The sequence below is a fragment of the Neolamprologus brichardi genome, chromosome 3, assembly GCF_056152115.1.
Source record: "Neolamprologus brichardi isolate AB-2024 chromosome 3, ASM5615211v1, whole genome shotgun sequence".
NCBI classification, from domain to species: Eukaryota; Metazoa; Chordata; class Actinopteri; order Cichliformes; family Cichlidae; genus Neolamprologus; species Neolamprologus brichardi.
The window spans coordinates 35,265,687-35,288,827 of NC_142106.1; the positions used below are offsets into that span (position 1 = coordinate 35,265,687).

General features: G+C 42.0%; 1 protein-coding gene across 1 annotated transcript; it reads left to right on the forward strand.

Annotated features, from left to right (window-relative positions):
- The first annotated feature begins 358 nt into the window (after positions 1 to 358).
- On the forward strand, positions 359 to 21,559 carry arhgef15b (Rho guanine nucleotide exchange factor 15b). The gene is made up of 16 exons (XM_006801738.2): positions 359 to 734; positions 6,896 to 7,410; positions 9,526 to 10,488; positions 10,581 to 10,632; positions 11,008 to 11,063; positions 12,498 to 12,766; positions 14,092 to 14,252; positions 14,445 to 14,597; positions 14,757 to 14,886; positions 16,207 to 16,281; positions 16,601 to 16,693; positions 16,775 to 16,929; positions 18,280 to 18,447; positions 19,970 to 20,055; positions 20,143 to 20,247; positions 20,580 to 21,559. The coding sequence occupies exons 2-16, from the start codon at positions 6,999 to 7,001 to the stop codon at positions 20,747 to 20,749; spliced, it is 3,048 nt and encodes a 1,015-aa protein (XP_006801801.2). The 5' UTR covers positions 359 to 734; positions 6,896 to 6,998; the 3' UTR covers positions 20,750 to 21,559.
- The last annotated feature ends 1,582 nt before the right edge of the window (positions 21,560 to 23,141 follow it).

The window sequence follows — 23,141 nt, forward strand, 5'->3', positions numbered from 1 at the left end:
ATAAACGTCCACTAAATATTTTCACAGTAAGAGTCCGATAACAACTAATCCCAATCCAATTCCAAACACGAAACACAGAGTTTTAGCTAAGGTTAAGGGCATGTTGTGTGACATAGTATCTAATTATATTTTCAGTCATATTTCCATTAGTAAAGGCTAAACCGCTTCAACAGTTGTGCTGGCAATGTTACAATTTCAAACTAAAATATTTATTTTTTGAACCAAGACTGTATATACACAATATATACATCATATACACACTATATTAATTCGCACAGTTGCTAATTTTGTAGTCATCCCCCATCTTACGTTTTTAAGCCGTAGTTTTATTTTGGAAAAACAGTACCGGAAGCTGCAGTTATCTACTGTTAGCTTGGCAGCAGTAGCTCTCGGGGGCAGCTGCACTCCTTCTTTACCTCTCATATTCTGCTGGTAACAAAGGCGAGACAACAAGAGAGGGGTGATGGGTGCTCAGGCAGCAAGCCTGTCAACAATGAACTGAACTGGTTTTGTTTTTATTGGATATTTGTTGCTAACAGCCTGTCTAACTACCGATTTATTTCTTCTCGTGCGCGAGCACAGTTTAAAGTTCATTGATGTAGGTGAGCTGTGGACAGGTTTTTAATCCCGAAGCTTTCGATTTTCTTACAAAACATAAGCAGAGTATGTTGGACTTCGAGCACTGAAGCCGAATGACTGAGGAGAAACATTCAGACCCGTCTTCAACAACACTGGTGAGTTTCTGTCTGTTTATTTATATTTTATATGGAGATTTTGTCTATATTTGGCATTTTAACAGGTGCACTTTGCTGGATTCCGCGAGCACCTGTTCCTTCTGTGGAATATGTTGGGATACAGTGACAGGGTTAAACTTAACAGTGGTTATTTTAAAGACTGTATTAGCGCAGAGTTTTCTGTGGTTTTATGCTATCTTTTCAGATTATATTTCAGAGACTGTTATGGACTCATAAGTCCATTAAGTGGACTAGTCTATAAACAGTGATTGTTTTGTATTCACTACATAAGAAGATTGTTTTTCACAGTAAAATCATGCTTCTTTGTAGGATCATCCACATCTGGCGGGTCTTAATGTGGGCATTTTTATATAGCCTATTCATAACCTCATGGTAGTATGCTCTCTCCTCATATCAACCAACTCTGTTTCTTTCGATTTCCATGAGAGCCCACCGCGCTGTTTGTGTGTGTGTGTATGTTTTCCTTTCTGGCACACCTTTTCCTGTCTCCTCTTCCTGGCCAACGTGGAGCTTGCATCCACATCACAAGTATTGATGCTGCTGAGGTAGAGAGACTCTCTTAAAGCCCCCATACCCAATTTATATACACACTCAATCCATTAGGCTTCAGACCAGATGGCATAATGTGGACACACACACACACACACACAGAACACTGTGCTAATGGACGTCCTCTCTAAAGGCACTTAAGTATTGTTCTCAAGCTGGATTGATTTAGGGGATGACACCATATCTGATATGTATTGGATTTACAGGATAAATACACTGAGTGAAATGAATGAGTGGCCCACTGACCCAGCCTGAGCATCTGTATGGTCCAGCAGACTGGAGCATGCAGCTATTGAGCTAAACAGGTCAACAGAAATGTACACAAAAGAGATGGAATCTGTTGGCCACTGCTTGAAAGAAAGCAATGTCTGGAACGTGACCTTAAAGTGTGTTGTTTTATCTGCAAGTGCATTAGAGTGTTTTATTTTAACGTCTACACAAGTTCTTTGTGAGCAAACACACCCTCCTGTTAAAGGTTTATAAGTTACTCCTGTGGACGGTGATGATAACTGGAGTGAGATGTGGAAAGACCTGCTTCTACACCCACACACACACACACACACAGCTACAGCTCCTGATGGGTTAATGCTTCTAATTCTGAATTATACCTCAACATATTTCTAAGAACTGTAAAGTACTTAAAAACTCAAAAAAACAAAAAACGCATAACGTGACACAGAAACATAAGACAAGGATGGGGTTAGGGGGGTGATTGTTGTGTAGCGCTGTTTGATTTACCTTGTTGAAATGTGAGACTCTTGCTTTTCTGTCTCCTTGTTTAAAGCTGTGCATCGTGTACATGCCCTCCAAACCTGTCTGACTAGCTGGCGCACTCTTTCAGTAACAACTGTCTACTGGTGTTTGTGTGCGGTTGACTTTAGTCAGATTCTGAGTCAAGGAGCTATTATGGTCACAGTGACTTGTCTGTTTGCATGTGTAAGTATAATAAAGATGACAAATATCTTTAAAATGTGGTTTCCCTGAGACAGAACAGCTTATGTATTTATTACACCAAGCCTTCAATCTTTTATTAAAACTACACTAAAACGGTCGTCAATAGTGGTTTTTGATAGGGGCGACATGGGCGGTTGCGTGGTGGGGGCGGTACCACGGGCATCTCCAAAAGAAGTTGCTCGTACTCATGCTGCCCCGACATCAGCCAGCACATTTTGGAGATGGCATAGGCACCGATCGGTTTTCTGCCACCCATTTGCGGGGAGGGCGCCCTCCCCAAAGTAAACTTTATTGTCATCTCCGCTACATACAGTCCAGTATATAGAGAGACGAGACGACGAGGCTCCAGTTACAGCAGTGCAAGTAAACAAACAATAAATATAAGAAGAGTAAAAAAATAAATATACACTTTAGGCGTAGGGGTAAAGGGATCAATAACAATTTAAAATGTATAATTTACAGTTTGATGATTTAAAGTCTCACACACAACCGGTCGAAAGGGGAGGGTGTGTAAGGTGTAGTTTATTAGGTTATGTTGTGGTGATCCTCGGTTGGGGGATGGGTGTTCATACTGGAGTGCAAAAGATGGAGAAGAAAAGTTCAAAGCCATCAGGTGCTCAGTTTAGAAAAAAGAGAAAAGAAGAGGAGGAGAAACGAGCAGATACCGGAAAGCAGACGAGTGATTGGATAATGGAAGGTCATCCTGAAACAATCAGAATCAGAATACTTTATTAATCCTTAAGGAAATTATGTGTGTTACAGTTGCCCCAAGAAGAAATGGTAAAAATAGTAACAGTAACAGACTAAACTCCAAACAATACATTATGTTACAGATTTTACACATTTAAGAAATAGCACTAATATATACAGATTACTCAGTTATAAATATCAAGAATTAACAGAGGTGGTTATAAATAAATATCAAGAAAATTGACATGAGTATTACAGAGTAGAAAAGAGCGTGTGTAAAAAGGGTGTAATTATTGCAGTTGTTGGAGCTATTTGTTCTTTATTTTTATTATTTTGAAATCTGTTAAAGTTTGTTGTTAGTTCACTTATATTTTGGGGTTTATTTACAAGTTTATTTGTAGGTTAATATTTGTTTCAGTGTTTTGTTTGTTTGGTGTTTACCTTGTTAAATTAGTCAGTAAGAGCTGTAGGACCATTTTGTTTCTATAAATAAAGAGACTGGTATAGGACCAGCATGCACTGGGGTGGGCTTATGGTTTTTTACCAGAGCAGGAGAAGCAGCAGGAAGTAACAAAAAATGGATCTTGTTATTGTTTGCCAAACTGGATGAATGAACCATAAAAACGCAACCTTCAAGTTTGGACAGTGGACTTCTTTTGCCTGCATACAAAATATTATCTCACTGCAGCAGTGGCTTGTGGACTTTTAATTGTGGGATGTTTGGTTTGTCAAACAAAGGAATTGCCACTACAGCAGTGTTGACAGTGTGTTAGATGGAGGAGTTGTACAGGGAGATGGCAACGGGCAGGAATGATTTCCTGTGTCGGTCAGTGGTGCTTTTTGGTAATCTCAGTCTCTCACCGAACGTGCTCCTGTGACTAGCTAGTACGTCATGGAGTGGGCGGGAGGTATGATCCATGATTGTCCTTATCTTGGACAACATCTACCTCTCAGACACCACCCAAACAGAGTCCAGCTCCATCCCCACAACATTACTGGCCTTGTGGATCAGTTAATTTCATCTGTTGGCATCTGTGACCCTCAACCTGCTGCCCCAGCACGCAACAGCATAGAGGATGGCACTGACCACAACAGAGATACAACAAGATAACATTAATTAGTAGGGATAGTGAAAACGTCTGTGTACATTTGCTAGCCACTTGGCTATGATAGTAAACAGTTGACACTGATGTAGTTACTGAGTCAGACTGTGTTCAGCACAATATTAATTAGTCATTGTCAATTGTTGATTTGTCCTGTTCTCATTGTCTGATGAATTATAATGGCTGTTTGTAAGCTGTTTGCAAACTATACATACTCTCTCTCTCTTCATGTTTATCTGGTTAAATTCAGTATGGTTCCAACAACAGTTTTTACAGTAAAATATGTTTTACATGTATGTACAATCCTTAATATACATATATACACATAAAATATACAAATATTTTAATGTGGGGAAACATTGCTCAGACTTTTGAGATTTCAGAGAGGCCGAGGTGTTCTGAGCTTTGTGCCATGGTGTGTTATCCTGCTAGAAACAGCTATCAGCGGCACACTGTGGTTATAAAGGACATGGTCAGCAACAATCCTCAGGGAGGCTGTGGTGTTTAAACGATGTTCAGTTGGTACTAAGAGGCAAAGTGTGATAAGAAAATAGCTTCACACCATTAAACACCAGCAGTCTTAACTGTTGATGAGACAGGATGGATCCATTCTTTCATGTAGTTTACACCAAATTCTGACTTTGAGAGCCAAATGTCAAACCAGAAATCAAGAGTCATGAGACCAGACAGCAAACTTCTAATCTTCTACTTTCCAAATTTGGTGAGCCTGTGTGAACCGTAGCCTCAGCTTTCTGTTCTTAGCTGATAGGACCCAATGTGGTTTTCTGCTGCTGCTTCAAGGTTTTATGTGTTGAGCATTCAAAGTTGCTCTTCTGCATACCTCGGTGTGTATCGAGTGCTTGTTGTTGCCTATCAGGTCAAAGCAGCCTGGGCATTCTCCTCTGACATCAATGAGACATTTTCACTCAGAGCACTGCCGCTGAATATTTTCTGTTTTTTCTGACGTTCTCTGTAAACCCGAGAGATGTCTGTGTGGAAAGAGTAGATCAGCAGTTTCTGAAATTTTCAGACCAGCCAGTCTGGCACCAATAACCATGCTACATTCATAGCTACTTAAATCACTTTTCTTCCTCATTCTGATGCTCAGTTTGAATTTCATCAGGTCATCTTAACTCTGTCGACATGCATAATTGGGTTGAATGAATTGCTGCCACATGATTGATTGATTAAATATTTGCATTAATTGAAAAGGTGTACGTAACGAAGTGACCAGCGAGTGTAAAAACTCATCATAACTGTGGTTTTCACTGAAAACAATCAATGTGTAAACTGGCACAGGGCTGCAGATCGTCACAACAAGGAGCACTCCAATAATTAGTATAGTAATTATAGTAATTGAATCTCTTTGATAAGACCCTCACTGTGCAGTACAGTCTTCAAGCCTAAGCTGCTCCTGGAAAGCTGCTCCTCGGTAACCCCAGCTAAAGGTTGTGTCTCTTTCCACTTGTAAACTTGGTGGACTGGCCCTTTAATAATCTGCTAATGCGAAAAGTGAATCGCGATCAGCTGTGCTTAAGGTGACTTATGATCAGTTACTCTTTTGGCTTCCATAAATCTTGTTAAAACTTAACGAGTAATCCATATTTGCTCATCTATGAGTCATTTAAGAGACGCTTCTGCTTACAGCACTACATAGACATGGATTTGTCAGCATTTTAAATGCTCGAGAGATTAACCAGCTAATCAAAAGTGTAACCGCAGAGTTAAAACTGTCTAGAAAATCGGAACGCTTGCAGCTACACGCTCAATTTATTCACCAAAGCAATATACAAAGCAGTGCAGAAATAACATGTTTTTCAGGATCTCTGTTCTCTTTTCTTCATGACTCAGTGAGTGCATGACTAAGCCTGCTTTGATTTACTATTGCATCAGTTGTCGCGCACACAAACAGGCACATTTAAAAAAAAAAAAAACATATGGTGAGAGGAATCTGCAGCGTGGACATTTGGTCACCCAGAATGGAAAGGGACTACCACATTGCTGTCATCACGTTTCTTTTTATAGACACTTTTTAAAAAGCTCTGGTTTATTCGCTTCATTTGAATGACCAGAGTGCTTTGAATATGGAAACTTCCCCGAGTTTCTCTATTTAAAAGATTAAGTCCCTGCAGATTTAGTGCAGGCGTGACGTCAGGGTGTATGTGTGAGAGACCAACGTTTTCACAACTGTAAAGTACTCCAGTTAACATCCCTAATTAACTTTTTTTTTTAAGTTGAGTAATACACGAGTGATGGTGATATTTGTGAAGGGAGGAAAACACAACTGTCGAGGATGTGCTCATTCTCTGAACACAGATGTGTGTGAGGCTTTTAAGCTGACAAGTCAACACGGGAGACGATCGAGTGGTTGTTGATGCATTAATATTAACTATTAATCAAACTGAACTGGTGTAACTTGATCACATGATCATGGGGGCTCGTTACACAGATACAGCACACAAAAGAAGAAATGCTATTTGTATTTCTGCATCTACACTGCTCCTCTGCACAGAAGTTCTTCTATTTATGAGAAAAGGCCTTGCGTAGCTGCTACTGACATCAGGTATGCCCAGTATCCCTGTTCTGAAGCCATTAAAACAGCGAATAAACACTGTGCAGTGCAGGATGTTTCTTTAGGAGCAGCTAAAACACTCTCTACCGTCACCATACAGTTGCTAGAAACTAATGAGCTTATTACAGTATAAAGTTCATTCTCCTCTGTGGCCTTGCAGAGGGGGGTTTCTACATAAGAACTCAAAGTCCTACTCAGCGCTGGTATTCACATACCGAGTTATGTAACATCGATTTCCTCTCTGTAAACATTTATTTCTTTTTACTCCTCAGGAGATGATGACACGCTCACATTAACATTCACAAAAGCCTGGCCTTTGATAGGTCAGGGCAGGGAGTGAAGCACATCAGAAGAGACGTCATCCTTCCTGCCACCATGTCCGTCCAGGAACCGCCGACATCCACTTCTCCCTTCAAACCCGAGGCCAAGCCAAGGCCGGAGATTCCTCCAAAACCACAATGCAGTTCCCCTCCTCTTTTAGAGAGGGACAGCAATGTCAGACGCTCTGGAGGGAAGGTCAAGAGGATTGTGAACCAGTTCAGCAAGCAGGAGTCCACCGAAAGGTTGGAACCGGCCACCAATGGTACTGCAGAAGTCAAGCCAGTTAGACAGTCCAAGAGGCCTCCTACGATAAAGCCCAAACCCCGGGTTAGACTGCAGCTTCAGAAGGAGGCAGAGCAGGCAGCACCGCCGCTACCAAAGAAGAGGAGCCGCTTGGCGAAGAAACAGAAGGAGCTTGGGGGAGGAGAGGAGGGGGACAGAAGCAGCGTGGAAGGAGGCCGATCAGGTAAAACTTTGGGAGAAGTATATGGGAGAAATACCTCTATCTTGAGTTTAATTTATTATTTTAATTTCCGTTGATTGGAGTTAAACTGCAGGTTTTGGCACAGATATAAAGATGGTCAGAGTGCAGTAAGGTTAGTGTTTAAAAAGAAGCAGAAATGCTTCTTAATGCAGTTTCATATCAAAAGCAAGTGTCACCTGATTTACTAGAAACTAAACGTGTTTAAACATTTACCTCCAATTAAAAAAATCTCTTGCAACAGCTGGTCAAAGATCAGATGACAGCAGTAATTGTTTTATCTTGTGATGTTATGATTTCCTGTCTTTATGTCCCTTCACACGCACAGTTAGCATAATTAGGCTAGTTTCACAAACTTAGTGTAGCATAAGATCACACATGAATTATTAGACATTTTGTCTGATTCAAAAATTGTGTGTGTGTGTGCATTTAAAGACCTTGGCATATGAGTGTTAAATGTGTAAAATCAAATGTGCAGCGTAATCAGTGAGCTCTGAGGTGTGGTTGTGTTTGAATGGTCTGTCCCAGCAACCATAAAAGAAGTCAGTCAGCTGATCCTGTGTGTGTGTGTGTGTGCGTGCTCTTGAGAGCAAGGAATGTGAAAGCAAAAAGTTAGGTGTGCTGTGTTTACTTTCCGTTGGAAAAGACAGAGGGATCCTAGAGGGATCTCTTACATCTCTATCTCTTTGTTTAAGCTGCAGTGACACTTTTCTTTGGTGTATCATGGTGAAACTCAACTGAGAAGAAACCCAAAGAAATTAAGTTGCATTGGTACTGATGTGAGATTTGAATTTTCCATTCCAACATACAATATCACTTCCCTTGTTTTGCTTCCTTGTTCAAACAGAAAACATTTAAACATGACCTCACTGAGTCTTTGAGTGAATATAGCTAAAGCATGCAGTCAAGTTTAAAAATAAATATTCCCGTTAGGGCAGGGGAGGGTCAGAATTTATTCCGGCACACCCCAACAACCACAAGTTTTATCTTTTATGTCAGCATTAGTAAAAACAAACAAACAAAAGAACCCCAAAACAGGGATTTCATTCATTTTAAAAGATTAAATAAAATGGATCTAAAGCGAAATTATTCTGTTGCAGCACCAGGGCAAAATATAAAAATATCACAGTATACAATAAATAAACAACAGAGTTAAAATAGAAATGTCGCAGGCACATAGTGAGGATCTTCTACTGTGAGATACTTCAACAGTAATAAAAAAAAATTAAAATGAGTTTAAGTTGAAGAAGAGTAGATGTTAAAGAAATGTTTAGGGATAATAAGCTCATTTTAAATTGTTTATATATTTATTGTCTTGCTAGTGATTTGCTAGTGTAAAAATGATTTAAAAAATGGTGATTGGTGAAATTTAATATAACTTGCAACCGGTGCCTCGATTATGTGCTAGTGGCCAATATCCAGTTACAAATCAAATGTGCAGTAAGTGAATCTTTTCTTTTGTGGACGCCTGTTGTGCAGTGTATTGAGCTGAATCAGTATCTGTGTAGGTGCATCTGATAGTTTTGGGGAGATTCCACTCGTGTAACTCTCGGGAAATAAAGGTGGTCCAACACCACCATCGCTGATGTCACCAGCATGGTAAAGTGCATCAGTGTCCTTAATGGTTTAACTGGAAAGTTTCCAAAACTGTCCTTTATTTCCCAGCTTTTTTAGACGCTTACTTGCTGACCCCTTTAACCATCTTTCCAGTTCACCACTCTCTTTCCTCCACCTCCTCCATTTCCTTTTGTCAGTATTGAATTTTCCTCCATGCGATCCTCCAAATGTTTCCATGAATATTTGAAGGCGCGTGCTGACTCAACGGTGCAGCATGTGCGTGTGAAGCATTTATGGGAAGAGAAGATGGGGGGGAAGCAAAGCTCTAAATGAAAGTGTACCTTTCTATCTGAGGACACAGGAAGTGGGCAGAAAGCAGCCATTCACACCCATTAGCTCAGTTTTTTTTGTGTGTTTTGTTTTGTTTTTTAAATTGCAAAATAAGGAAGAAACTAAATATTAGAGAAGTTCACTATGATTTTACTTTCTTCCCCTTTTGAAAACATTTCAAAACAATTCATGTGTTTCTTATGTTTTACGCAGAGCCTGATGGAAAGGAGGTTGAGGTTGAGCTTACTGGAGGAGGTAAAGTGGAGGCGGAGCACAGTCATGACACGGCTGTCAGCCCGTGCTGCGCCCCGAACTGCAGCTGCATCTGCCACCTCCAGCGGCCTGGCATGAAACTAATATGGGTGCCCGTGAACGTGGAAGATGTTGGGGAGGAGGGTGGAGAGGAGGATGAGGAAGACTGGGAAGATGAGGAAGTAGAGTTTGTGGATGAAGGGGACAGTGAGGCAGAGGACACAGAGGACACTTTTGCGATTGAGGAGGATGAGGCGTTGAAAAAACAAAAAGCAAAGTTCCACGAGTCGTTGAGTGTTTTGATTGCGGACAACCAGAGGAGGCGTTCGGACCCGGGTCCTCACTTCATTCTTGCCTCGCTTGCTCTCACACGCTCCGGGTCTCCCCCCATTCCCCCAAAACGTATGCAGTCACCGCAAATTCAGCACGGAAGTGCCCAAAATGAAGAAGAGAATATTTACGAGGCCACGCTTCCATTGATTTACCCCACTCCTAAAAACAACGCAGTCGAGTGTAAGGAGCTGGATATTCCTCTAATCAAAGTGTGCAAACTAGGCCGTCGGTCCAAACTGACCAACAGTCAGTCAGATCCCACGTCCGAGTTTCAGAAAGAGGGAGAAACCATAGTGACCCCGGACGAAGTTCCGCCTGCTATCCCCCCGAGGATCCCTTTGAACCAGGACAGTCGTAGCCAAACAATACCCAGGGGCGGCATTCCTCTTCCCATGCCCACACCGGAGGAGGGTCACTTGTTGCGACCCTCCTCCCCCAGTGGCTCCGCCACCACTGGACTGAGCCCTCAGCGAGCCCACACTCCACCTCCACACAGTTCCCTCCAACCTCAGAGACTCGCACCACCACCACCAAAGGCAGATCCCAGGAGGCTCAGCACTGCCTCAGCGCAGTCCCTCACACTGAAAAAAGGTCTGAACGAGGATTATGTGTGCCATGAGCTGTGAATGATGCATACAGGTAATATCTGTTTAACTAAAAGCAGCCATGTCTTCTTTTACTAGGGGAGGAGAATGGAGGGAAAGAGGAAGAGAAGGAGGACACAAGCGAAGAAAAGTGAGTCAGCATCTTTACCTTTCCATTTTAAAAGGATATGTGTGGAAATATTTTATATTTTCCTCATGCTCAGATAAAATTACACAAATATATGCAGTATATGTCCGAAGATGCTCCTAAACAAAGGCGCTTTTCCCTCCTGTTTGAGTAAAACCTGCTAAAAAATACAGTAGGAGGGCTCAAGCTACAAATGGATAAACAGGGTAGAGCGCATTTAGAGAAGAGCTAACACAATGTCTTTATATAAGAAAAATAAAGATTTTCAGCTGGATTACCCTTTAAACCAGCCTTTATATTATTGAGAGTATTGACAGATTAATAAGGGGGCATTTGTAAGTTGTTAACCCTTTTCTCCAATGTCATTTCCCCTGACAGGAGGAATTCTCTCAGGAGGAAGATTGGGTTCATTTTCGACGCTCGTCTGCAGGATGGTAAGGCTGACACTAAAAACAAACAAGCCACAACAAGCCCAGATCTATCAACTGTAACCCTGTTTCCAAAACAAGTCCATAAATGATTCAACTCCTGATAAACATGCCTTTACATTTACAAGAATTCGCTCACAGTCCACGCGTCCTTATCGCCACAGGCTAAAGATGGAAAAATCGGTCAGGTCACACCTACAGGCATGTGTGGCTGCGCTGAGCAGGGATTTTGCCATCATACCTGAGAATATTGCTGGATGATGATTTGGGGCAACACTGTGCTGTTTAGTTTTCATTTTTGCATCAGAAACTGTTAAATAAACAAAAAAACTTTGGACGTAGTTTCGTAGGATATTTGCAGACAGTGAAGCTAAGATTAAAAAAACCATTAGAAATATTGGAAAGTCCAGTTGTTCTGATCGTGTCATTGCCTGGCTGTCTTTGTGTACAGTTGGAATTCACTGCCTGGGTCACATTTGTGAAGGCGCCACTAACGCTCAACAGCACATGCAGGTTTTGGAGCAACAAACAGATGCCACCTGCATTACGTCAGATTAAGGAAAACTCTTTCTTGTCACCTTGTCACATTCTCCACATACTGAAACTCCAAGGCTGGTAAAACATGAGTACAGGTGCTAACAGGATGTGCCTGCAAAACCTTTCATCCACTAAAAAAAAGTCCTAATAAACTGCTGAGCAGCTGAAGCATGAGAAATATTGCTCTGGTCTCAATGTCGAGTGTCATTAGACATGCTTCTGTCCCTACAAAAAACAGATTTTGATATGTAGTTCCAGTTAGACAAGCGTTTGCATTGGATACAGGTTTATGTCATTACTAGTATCTTAAATAGGAAACGCATTTGGTGAATTTTACTATGAGCCATAATATTTGTCTCCATTTAATCAGTTTCTTTGCACATTATCGTCAGTGTGATTGAATCTGATGATATTCATCTGTATTTTCATCGACTCCATTAAGATGTATTGTATGTTGTCCTAATTCCAAAGTACCTGAGGCAGTAGATCATGTACTATATACAGCAATGTCTTATTTGCTCTCACTGAACAAATCACTGATTGTACAAAGTAATTTGTTACTTTATTATTTGTCACTGGAATGCATTTTAATGAAAAGGATGCAGTTCTGACATTTTTTAGGCTTTACCTCCCAGCAGGAAGTGATGCTGCTGGGAAACTCTTCGCCAAAGAGCGACGGTGACAGTGTTAAAGCTAAGGCATGAAAATTGAAGAATAGCTTTAAAGTAGCAATAAAATTCAAGTTAAAAGAAAAGGAAAGCCTAAAACATAACCAAAAAGTTAAACGAGTAGTTCTTGGTTTACTGATAACTAATTATGCAGGTCCACTGGGAAGCAGAGTGATTGATGTTTATGAATATATGTAGTAATCAGGAAAATGTTTGACTCTTTTCCCTGTTTCAGAACCTCTCTACCAGACGTACCGGGCTTCTGTCATTACAAAGGAGATCCGGCGCCAGACAGTTTGCCGTAACATCAGCAAAACTAGTGCGGACTATGCTATGGACCACCTCGGTCGTCGCCCCGGAAACGGGTTCGGGACTGGTAACGGAGGACCTAGGGGCAGCCCGGTGCCCACACCGGCTCAGAGCACTCTGTGGCAGGAACTCCCAAATGTGCGGGACAGCGGGGTGCTGGAGAATCTCAGCTCTGACCAGTGCAAGTACCAGGAGGTGAGGGAGTGGAGGAGAGGAGATGATAATGCATGGCAGAGAGGCTCCATAAAGACAAATCAATAAAGGCTGAAAGGAGAAATCTGAGATGCAGGATCAAGTTTTAAAACACATCTTAAACGAATAATATAATGCTTTTATATGAATTAGAATCCATTTAGCCACACTGTCTAACTCAGTGCTATTACATAATATTGATTCACCCGGTATGAAGTTCAGAAAAGCTTTTACAGTTAGTTATAAAGCTGTAGTGCCAGTAACAGAATTTGTAAAGGTAAATAACCTTTGAAGTACTGATACAGGCTTAAATACACCCCTCACTAATATTTAGTGAAATGACAAGTTGCACATTGACTCAACATTTTTGATAGCCATCATCAAGCATCTGGTATCATTCTGGCTGTATATTTGATTACTTCTCTGGGCAGAATTGCTTCATTTAAATTGCTTGCTTTGTGTTATAAATCCATCTTTTAAGCATAGTCTACATGAGGTCGGGGCATTAAGAATGGCCATGCCAGAAGCGTAATGCTTATTTGCTTTATCCATCCCAAAACCAGTCTGATGTGTGTTTGGGATCATCCTCTTAAAGCACCCAGCTGTGTCCAAGTTTCAAGTATCTAGCTGTTGATTTGAGGTGAAGTTGAAGAATTTGGAGGTAGTCCTTTTTCCATTATTCGAGCCACTTTATGCAATATACTGGTACCACTGGCAGCAGAGCAGCCGCAGAGCTTGATGCTACCACCACCATGCTTACCATGCTCAACAGCTGATACAGTGTTCTCAGGTTTAAACTCCTCATCTTTGCTACTCCAAACATTCCTCTTGTCATCGTGGCCAAATAGTTCAGTCTTGGTCTCCGTGTATTATCCATGTATTTGTAAATTTCAGTTGAGCCTGATTTTGGAGCGGAAACATATTTCTTGGTCGACACCCTCTCAGTTCATGGTGAAACTGGCTTCACTGTGGACAGGATGCTGGTGTTCAGCAGTTTCCAGTTCCTCACAGGCTTGAGCCTTGGTGGTTCCTGGGTGGTTCTTGCTTATCAGTTTCTACTGATCTGAGGGTGACAGTTTGTGTATTCGTCCAGACGTTTGCTGACACATCCATACAATTGTTTGAAATGATGATCTTGGATTTTAGTTGTTTATAAATAGCTCCCAGGAGCCCTTCACAACCTGTGAAACAACTCTTCTTATTTAAAAAAAAAATCATATATAAATCATAAATATTTCCTCTATAAACATGAAAACTGCAGTTATCCTGCTTTTTGTGTCATCTTTATTTCCTTTAATGTGCAGCTTTGTTCACCTTCTTCCTGACAGAGTATGTTTGAGGTCCTGACATCAGAGGCCTCTTACTTGCGATCTCTTCATGTTCTGACTGAACATTTCATGGAGAGCCGGGAGTTGGAAGAGACGATGATCATCAGAGACAGGAAGACCCTCTTCTCCAACATCCTGAGGATCCGTGAGGTCAGCGAGAGGTGAGGGAAAAAAAGGGTCAAGGGAGATAAAGAAAGAACAGAAACTCCAAAGTGATTTATGATTTGAAGTGCCGCAAGGTCACTTGTTGAAGATGAAACTGGGACAGGAATGTAGAAGCTTGTTCTTTATGGTTCAACAGGCGTGCGCACAGTTTTCTGCAAGTTCTGAAAATTTGTTATCTGACTGAACAGATTCTTGAAAGACTTGGAGGACCGCATATTTCAGGACGTGGTGTTCTCTGACATTTGTGATATAATCAACTACCATGCCCAGCACAACTTCCCCGCCTACATCGACTACGTACGCAACCAGATCTACCAGGAAAAGATGTTCACTGAGCTCATGTAAGTAACCAGCGTTTCACTTGAATCAGGTTCAGACTTTCTGAGAATTTCCGTAGCAACGATGAGAAAGGATTGTAAGTAGTGCAGGCTGGCAGGGTACCAACTGTGTCAACTGGAGACAAAGTCTTACCTTATCTTTACTTTGTGGTGTATTTACAGGAAGAGCAACCTGCAGTTCAGTGCAGTAATCAGTCGTCTCCAAGAGTCGCCTCAGTGCCAGCGGCTGCCCTTCATGTCTTTCTTGCTACTGCCGTTCCAGCGAATAACACGCATCAAAATGCTCATTGAGGTGTGCAGACTCACCCAGTTTTCACTCTCTATGCCTTAGCATATGTCACTGGTCACTTTATTAGGTACACCTGTTCCACTGTTAGTTAACATAAGTGCAGCCAATCCCCAACTCTCTGTCAACAGTATTCAGGGCCATTGATCAGTGCTCATGACACATACATATTAATGATCAATTCACTTTGATGAGTGATGAAAGGTTTCTATAGAAATGTCCACATGATCGGAATCATCTTTCTGGGCTTAACTTCAAATATCTAATCAGCCAATCACAGGGAGACAACTCAGTTCAAACAGAACACCAAAGTAGGGAAGAAAGATGATTAGAACGACTTTGAACGTGGCATGGTCCTTGGTGCCAGACAAGCCTGGTCAGAAACTGCTGATTTACTGGGATTTTTCCCACAAAATAATAACTGAGATAACATCTCAATACAACCAAGGTATGCAGAAGAGCATGTCTGAACACACAAGCAGATGGGCTCCAGCAGCAGAAGACTGCACCAGGTGCCGCTCCTGTCACCTGATAACAGGAAACTAAGGCTACAATTTGTCTGGGCTCAATATTAAACAACAGAAGATGCGAGAAATGTTCCAGGCTTGATAAATCGCAGTTTCTGCTGCAACATTCAAAACAACATAAACACAGTTGTATAAATATTTCAGGATTCACAGTCACCAGATGTCAACCAGTAGAGCACCGTTAGGACATGGTGAACCTAGAGATTAACATCATGGATGTGCAGCAGACAAATCTGCAGCAACTATGTGACACTGTCATGTCAACATGGACCAAAATCTCTGAGGAATGTTTCCAGCACCTTGTTGAATCTATGTCACAAGTAATTAAGCCAGGTCTGAAGGCAAACTGGAGTCAAACCTGGTACTAGTGAAGCCCTTACTAACTAGTTGGCTGGTGAGTGCATGTTTAGGCCACAGAGTGACAAATTGGTTATTTGCTTCTGCTTCTCTCCTGAGAGGAAAAAGCTCAGCAACTCACAGATGAGTGACAGCCTTTGTAAGCTTTACGTGCTTTACTTAAGTGCCAAACAAAACGCCACAGTACATTGTGCATAGCTGGCCCTTCTCTCCTGATGGTCAGTGAAAGACAATAGCATAAGTTCATCACGGTGTTCGGATGTGTGGAATGCCCTCATTCCAGTGTAATCTTACACACTCTAGCCTTCGCTGATCCTGTGCAAACACACAGACTCACCTCGCCCCAGTTTCACAACCTTGCTTGTGTTTTGGTGGAAAAATGTCTCCTGGTAATGTTGTTTGTCTGTTTGCAGAAATAGAAAGTTGTTGTTTGTTGTTTCAGAGCATCCTGAAGAGAACAAAAGAGGGGACGAAAGAGGAGCAGACAGCCTCAAAGGCTTTGGCCTCTGTGTCCAAGGTAAACACGCCTCACTCCTCAACCGCCCTTCTGCCTGCAAATGCGGCATATTTGAGTCTAAAGAGTGCCGTATGCTTCTGGAAATTGGATGTCAGCTATTGTCTGAATGAAGGATTTCCTACTGAATCAACTCAGTGAGTCACAGGTGCCATTGAGGGCAGTGGCAGGGTGAGATTAGGTTTATTAAAAGAGCCAGAGGAATAAACTTGATACTCCCAGTGAGACACACCCGGTTTTATACAAGGATGGTTGAGAGGAGGTTTTTTTAAAGTGTGAAAATAAAAGGGATCTACTAACTGATTTCATCATTTTGTTTCAGATCATTGATGTGTGTAACACAGAGGTGGGAAAGATGAAACAGATGGAGGAGCTGATTCATATCTCTAAGACACTGGAGTTTGACAAGCTCAAGGTAACAGCAGCGTTTACGTTTGTATTCAGGTTATGTGATCTTTTATTTTGAAGAGTCGTAAATACCACCTGTTCTCTTCAGGCCATCCCCATCATCTCCCAGACTCGATATCTGGAGAAAAGGGGAGAGCTCCAGGAAATGTCCAAAGGAGCGACTCTCTTCAACATGAGGGCAAAGTTCACTCCCGTCTACTTCTTCCTTTTCAACGACCTGCTCGTCATCACTGCCAAAAAGGGGTTAGGTTCAAAAACAAAACTGACACAACATAAAATGCTCTTAATTTGTTGACCCATCGTTGATGCATTATTGATTTGTTCTTTTAGATTCTGATTAGAGTTTAAAGTGTACACTGAATTTTTCCGATGTTGTACACATCAGCAAAGCGATGCATTCACAGTCCCTTTACAGCTTAATAAATGCATCTTTCTGCTTCTGTGACAACAGCTACATAAATTTGCTTGAGGTCAGTGGATATCAAAGCCTATCTGTAAACTGGAGATATTTACTAGCCTCAGCTTTATGCTTTAGTAAAATTTTAGAAAAACTTGTTTTTACTCAGATTAATGACTTTTTGAGTGATAGACAGATCCTGGAGATATTCCAGTCTGGATTTAGGGTGAACCACAGCACAGAGACTGCTCTCCTAAAAGTTTTAAATGATCTTAGATGTAACTGTGACTCCCAAAAGCTCTCAGTCCTGGTGCTACTGGATCTAAGCGCAGCCTTTGATACAGTAGACCACGCTATTCTTTTAAACAGACTGAAACACATGGTGGGCCTCTCTGGTGCTGTACACAACTGGTTCACTTCCTATCTCTCAGACAGAACTGGGTGACAGGATGGGGCTGCTTTTAACCATGTAAAGCACTTTGTGCTACATTTTTTTTTTTTTGTATGAAAAGTGCTTTATAAATAAAGATTGATTGATGCACTAATTCAGAATTATACATTTTGGTTAATCATTAAACACTAACAGTAATTATGATGAGTCACGGGGGAGGAGTGGTCTGTGCACTCTTCTCACTGGTTGAATATTTTATATTGATGTTCTATATGTAGCAATGGACCTAATGTCTTATGTCAAGTTGTCACGGTACAGGAAAAAGAGTCATTGACCACAAAAAAAAGATGGACTCTTTAGCTCTTTACCCCTTGAAATCCTGCTAGGAGTAACCCTTGAAGCTCTTTTCTGAACCGAGTGGTTTCTGTCATGTTTCAGGGCTGCTTATAGAACAAAAGGACTCAGTGTGGATTAGACATTAGTGAGGGTGGTCTCTGCCTATACAGCTACCCTTGGAAAAGCCCAGAAACTATTCTAATACTTGCCAAACTATTACATCTTTATTGATATATAGTGAGCTCGTTACAGCGGAGGTCGCCGAATGTCGTCTTTATGGGGAAAGAGTTAAATGCGTGTCATCACTCATTTAAATAACTTCAACTCCCTAAAATTTAAGGGAAGGTGGTGCCAAAGGTGCTAGACGTTAAGAGTATACACAGCATGCGATATACCTGCTTCCTGCTAGACCCGTTTTCCTTCTCATATTTTTCTTGTAATTACTTTTTGTCTACATTGTCTCAAACAGCACGGAGCGTTTTGTGGTGCTCGACCATGCCCATCGCTCTCTGGTGCAAGTGCAGCCAATAGAGGAAGGCGGGACCAGTGGGAGCCCCTTCGAACACTGCTTCAATCTCACGCTGCTGGAAAACCACCAGGGACGCCTGTTAGAGCGGCTCATCAAAGCTTCCTCTCAGTGAGTGGTCGTGTGTGTGTGAACAGCATGTACTTGACTCTAACATCTGCAGTATGTTGAATGAAAATAAGGGAAAAACTAGACATGAAGTCAAAGTCCAATTCAAGTAGTTCATGCTGTTTGCATAGAAGCAGCATGAATCGGGTAATTTGACTCATGTAAAAGAAACATTTAATTTCCTAAAAGGAAAAATTGTAGATGAACTGCATGCCAATCAGAGTTACTCAAAGGTTATGTGAGATGGAAATGAGAAATTAGATCCACCAAGAAACAGTTCTGGCCTAAAAGTGTAACTAGATTACACTCCTGCCTGGCCACTCCTTGAAAATGTTGCCCTGGAAGAACAGCCGTTCAAAGTAAAAGCTTACGAGCACAAAGAAAAACATTCACACTACATTAAAAATGAAGTGAAATTATGAACCAAATACAACAAACACATATGCAAAGTCCTGCCCCCCTGATTCATGCCTGGGAGCCAGTTTGGAGAGCATACAACCTGGATTTTGACAGACTTGCTACAACCGGCTTACAGGGAAGTTAAACATTAAAAAAAGGATGTTTGTCATTTCAAACAGTTTTCATTGTGATGTTTGTTTATTATATGCATGGTAGGCAAGGTATCATGTGTCTTAATTGCCCCTTGGGGATAAATTCTCTGACTCTGACTCGATGACAACAGGATCTGACGGAAACATTGTTAGGATGTTTTTGCAGGTTATAAAATATCCCCAGTGTTATGTGATCCAGAGCAATCAAAAACATGTCCAGGATGTGATTGAGGCCAGAGAATCCATAATGCTCTATGCAAAACATTTTCTCTGTTAAACATTGAGGATGTGTTGTTGGTGCGTTTGGTGACATAGTTTTCCTCTAACACCATCACAGTAAAATGCAAATATCGGTCACTATGCTAATAGTATAATGTGTGACTCCAGGGAATAAATCCTTCAAATTTAGTACTTAGGCCAAAAACATCTAATGTCCATCCATTCGTGTATCCACTTCTGCTTATCCAACTCAGGGTTGCAGTTAGGCTGAAGCCTGTCTGAGCCGTCATAGGGTGAGAGTTGGAGAGCACTCTGGACATTTTGCCAGTACAGTGGTTAGCGCTGTAGAGCACAGTAAAAAGGTCCTGGCGTCCTGCGTGTTCTCCTTGTGTCTGTCTGAGTTCTCTCTGGTATTTCCAGCTTCCTCCCACAGTCCAAACACACGCCTGTTTGTTTAACTGGTAGTTTTGGCGACGTATCAAGGTTAAACTCAAGATCTCTTGACCAAACCATTATAAAAGTGATTTGCTAAACTTAAATGAACCTAAATACAATGCTGGGAACATTTTTAGATTCAGAAGACTGTGGGACATGTTGAGCCTCGTAAAGGCGTTGAGCAGAAATAGGTTGCTATGGTTTTCTGTGGACCTCTTCTGCTCCGCACACCTCGAAGGAGGTGAAAGCTCTTCCTACTTCTACATCAGGAATTACACGTCACTGGTATGAGACTAAGCTGTGGCCGTCTCCATCAACAGGTCAGACATGGACAGGTGGATGGCAGCTTTCCCCAACACCGCCAACCAAGAGAGAGATGATAAGGAAGTGATTTACGAGGACTGGGGTGAGGACAAGCGCATACAAAATTCACACACACCGAGTGTTATGCGAGTTATGAAAGTTTACAATTATATGTGTCTGTGGATGGCAGACTGTCCTCAGGTGCAGTGCGTGGAGCAGTACATCGCCCAGCAAGCGGACGAGCTCAGCCTGGAGCCCACTGAGATCATCAACGTCATCCGCAAAACCAACGAGGGTAAGAGCATCGTGTGGGAAAGGTTTATTTTTAGAAAACAAGCTGTGGCAGCTGAAACCGAAACTAATTATTATTAACATTTGTTACACAGAAAAAGTTACATGTACTAACATGACTTTGTATCACCTCCCTTTGTATCACTCTGCTTGTTTATATGCCTCCACCCCCATAACTGCCTCCATCCTCCAACCCTCGCTTTAGCAGTTTATTTGCTTTGACTTTCTTGCATGAACGACGCAGAAACCGCCAATATCTCCCCCTTCCCTTGTTTGTCCTCTCCCCACTCTCCTCCCCTTCCTCCCCTCTTTTTTTTTCTCCCTCCCCCCGAATAGGCTTGTACGAAGGAACCCGCCTGTCGGACGGTCAGAAGGGCTGGTTCCCCGTAGCGAATGTCATCGAGATCACAAACGAACACGTGAGGAGGAGGAACCTCCGGGAGCGCTACAGAGTCATGCAAGCAGCGACTTTGGTTGCAAACAGCAAGACCCGCACCCTTCAGTAGATGTTTACAGTAAATGACGTGGACACTTTTGAGAAAGACAGTTACTCAGGGACTGTGCCACGTGAGCTGCCAGTTTCTAGCAAACAGGAAACGAAAGGTAAAAGCAGAAGGGCGACCACGACGAGACGGCGGACACACACTCGAGCTGCTGCAGCATGTGCTACTTCAGCAGAAGAAACAGAAAGTATGTGACAGCAGAGGATTAGCTTACATATCTCCCTAACTGCAAGGATCCACCTCTTCCTGCTTTCCGTGCAGCCCCACGCCAACACCTCTTCACAGACTGCTGTGCCAAACTCACATGCCAGTCATTCATGGCATTGCTCAGACGCTCGTACGCTCAGACAGGAGCTGGGTGTTGGCTGGAAACATTGTTTAGTTGTCAATACACAAACAATGCCCTGTTTTTTAGTGCTATGTGACACTTGGTTGGCCGGATTAGAGAACAGAAGGAGTCTTAAAAAAAACACAAAAACCCCAAATGCATCTCAGCTGAAAGATGTTAACGTTTTAAAATTTCACCAGAAAACAGACATAAAATCAGGAAGTGCCTTTTAATTGAAAACAGAAGTACACAATTGTGAAGTACGGGGTTTATGCTTTCAGCATGTGCAAACTGTGCTTGAACTTTATGTTTTTTATGTTTTTAGTAGTTGTGCTTTTGACTAGCTTGTTAGCTTGTCAGTACCCACTGTGGAGTGGTGCTGTAGCTCCCCCTGCAGGGCATCAGGAAATGGGGTCTGGTCTGTATAGTATGTTGTAAATTACAACAGGGTGATTCTCCTTCAGGACATATTTTAATAAAAACCTTTTGTCTTTTTAACTTGCTCTTTGTTTCTCAGTAACATTTACTGAACATTATAAAGTTCTTGTCTGTCAGAGGAACCTGTGCTAAATCAAAAACTGGGTAAAGTGCAAATACAATGCTCAAACACAAGAGCCGAGAACAGAAATATTGAGCACAGTCACTGTGTGATATCAACATCCATAAGGCTCAGGAGCACGTCCACAGCATCGCCCTCCAAATCTGAGAGCCTCTGTTCCTTTGCTTCGATAAACCCTTCAAAGACGCTCACTGTGCTCTTGATCACTGGGGATGTCTTCAGGGGAAAGGCGCTACTTCCCAATGCAAGTGGAGCTTCAGCTTCCTGGTGTGTTTGAGGGCTTGGGCATAGCAGAGGACCAGGAGGAGTGTTTGCAGTTTCATTTCGGTTTTGGGCCTTCAACAAGTCAACATAATTTATTTTTAATTGACTCGAGAGAGTGTCAGCGACTTCAAGCTCTGCATCTGACCAAACCGTTCGCTCTATCAGTGCACCACGAGCAGGTTTGTACCCCTCCTCACCATCCTTAGCACAAGGATGACAGAGGTTTGAGTCGTCGTCCATTTGGTAGTGCAGTTTCAGCAGGTTAGTAACGGCCTGGTCCTCTTCCTGTGTAAGCTGGAGGACAACCTGCCTTGGCTGCACCTGAGGGTGAATGGTTTGTGTTCTCCAAGTGGGGCTACCCAGATGTCTAGTGGGGTGTGGTCCTGATCTGAATGGGTCTGGGTGGTTTGGTGGGGCCAGGCAGGCGGACATGATGGGTCGTGGCGTGTTGAGCTGCAAGCAATCAAATACCTGAGAGAAATGAGATGAAAGAAAGAACAGCTGTGTGTCGCTCCGAAAACAACACATTTGTTCCCATTTCTTTTGCACCTTTCACTGAATCAAGTAGCGATAACTCGGACAAGCATCAAATAGTATTTTGGCACCAGGGTGTCCTTAAAAGACATTAACGAAAATTAGCAAGTGGAGCATGAAATAGCAAGAGTCAGGCCTAAAAAAGCTATCTACAGCAGATGAACAATATCTGAACCTCGCGTCTTTAAGAATCAGGCGAAAAACATCCAACAAAGACCTAACACATCTACTGTTCACTGAAGCATCATCAGAAATGGCCTAAGTGGAAGGCTGGCTGTCAAGAAGCCATTCATAATAAAGAGAAACAGGGATAAAACAGAAGAACTGCACTGATGGAGGGATGAATCCAAATGTGAAACTTTCAGTTCAAATTGTTAATAATGTGAGAAGAGAGGTACGACAATAAGTGTCTACAGCCATTTGTAAAACATGGTGGAAGCCTGTCATGCAGTCGCATCACAATACACCAGCACAAAAACTGACTGAACGACTCAAAGAGCAACTAAAAGAAAACACAATTATCATGAAGCGTTTGATGTGTGCATTTTTCTATGTGGCCTAAATGAACACTCTGCTATTAAAACGCTGACACACTGGACTCTTTCCTGTAACCACACAGCGATTATGAAATCTGATTTATATGATAAGTTAATTTCCACAGGATGGTACTTCAGTTTGTGGATGCATTGAGTAGAGAACGATGGGTAAAC

Excerpts from the sequence above, each read along its gene's own strand:
- arhgef15b (XM_006801738.2), top strand. The coding sequence starts at position 6,999 with ATGTCCGTCCAGGAACCGCCGACATCCACTTCTCCCTTCAAACCCGAG. Across the intron at positions 16,694-16,774 it reads TGGAGTTTGACAAGCTCAAG|GCCATCCCCATCATCTCCCA; the intron begins GTAACAGCAGCG and ends TGTTCTCTTCAG. Across the intron at positions 20,248-20,579 it reads CATCCGCAAAACCAACGAGG|GCTTGTACGAAGGAACCCGC; the intron begins GTAAGAGCATCG and ends CCCCCCGAATAG.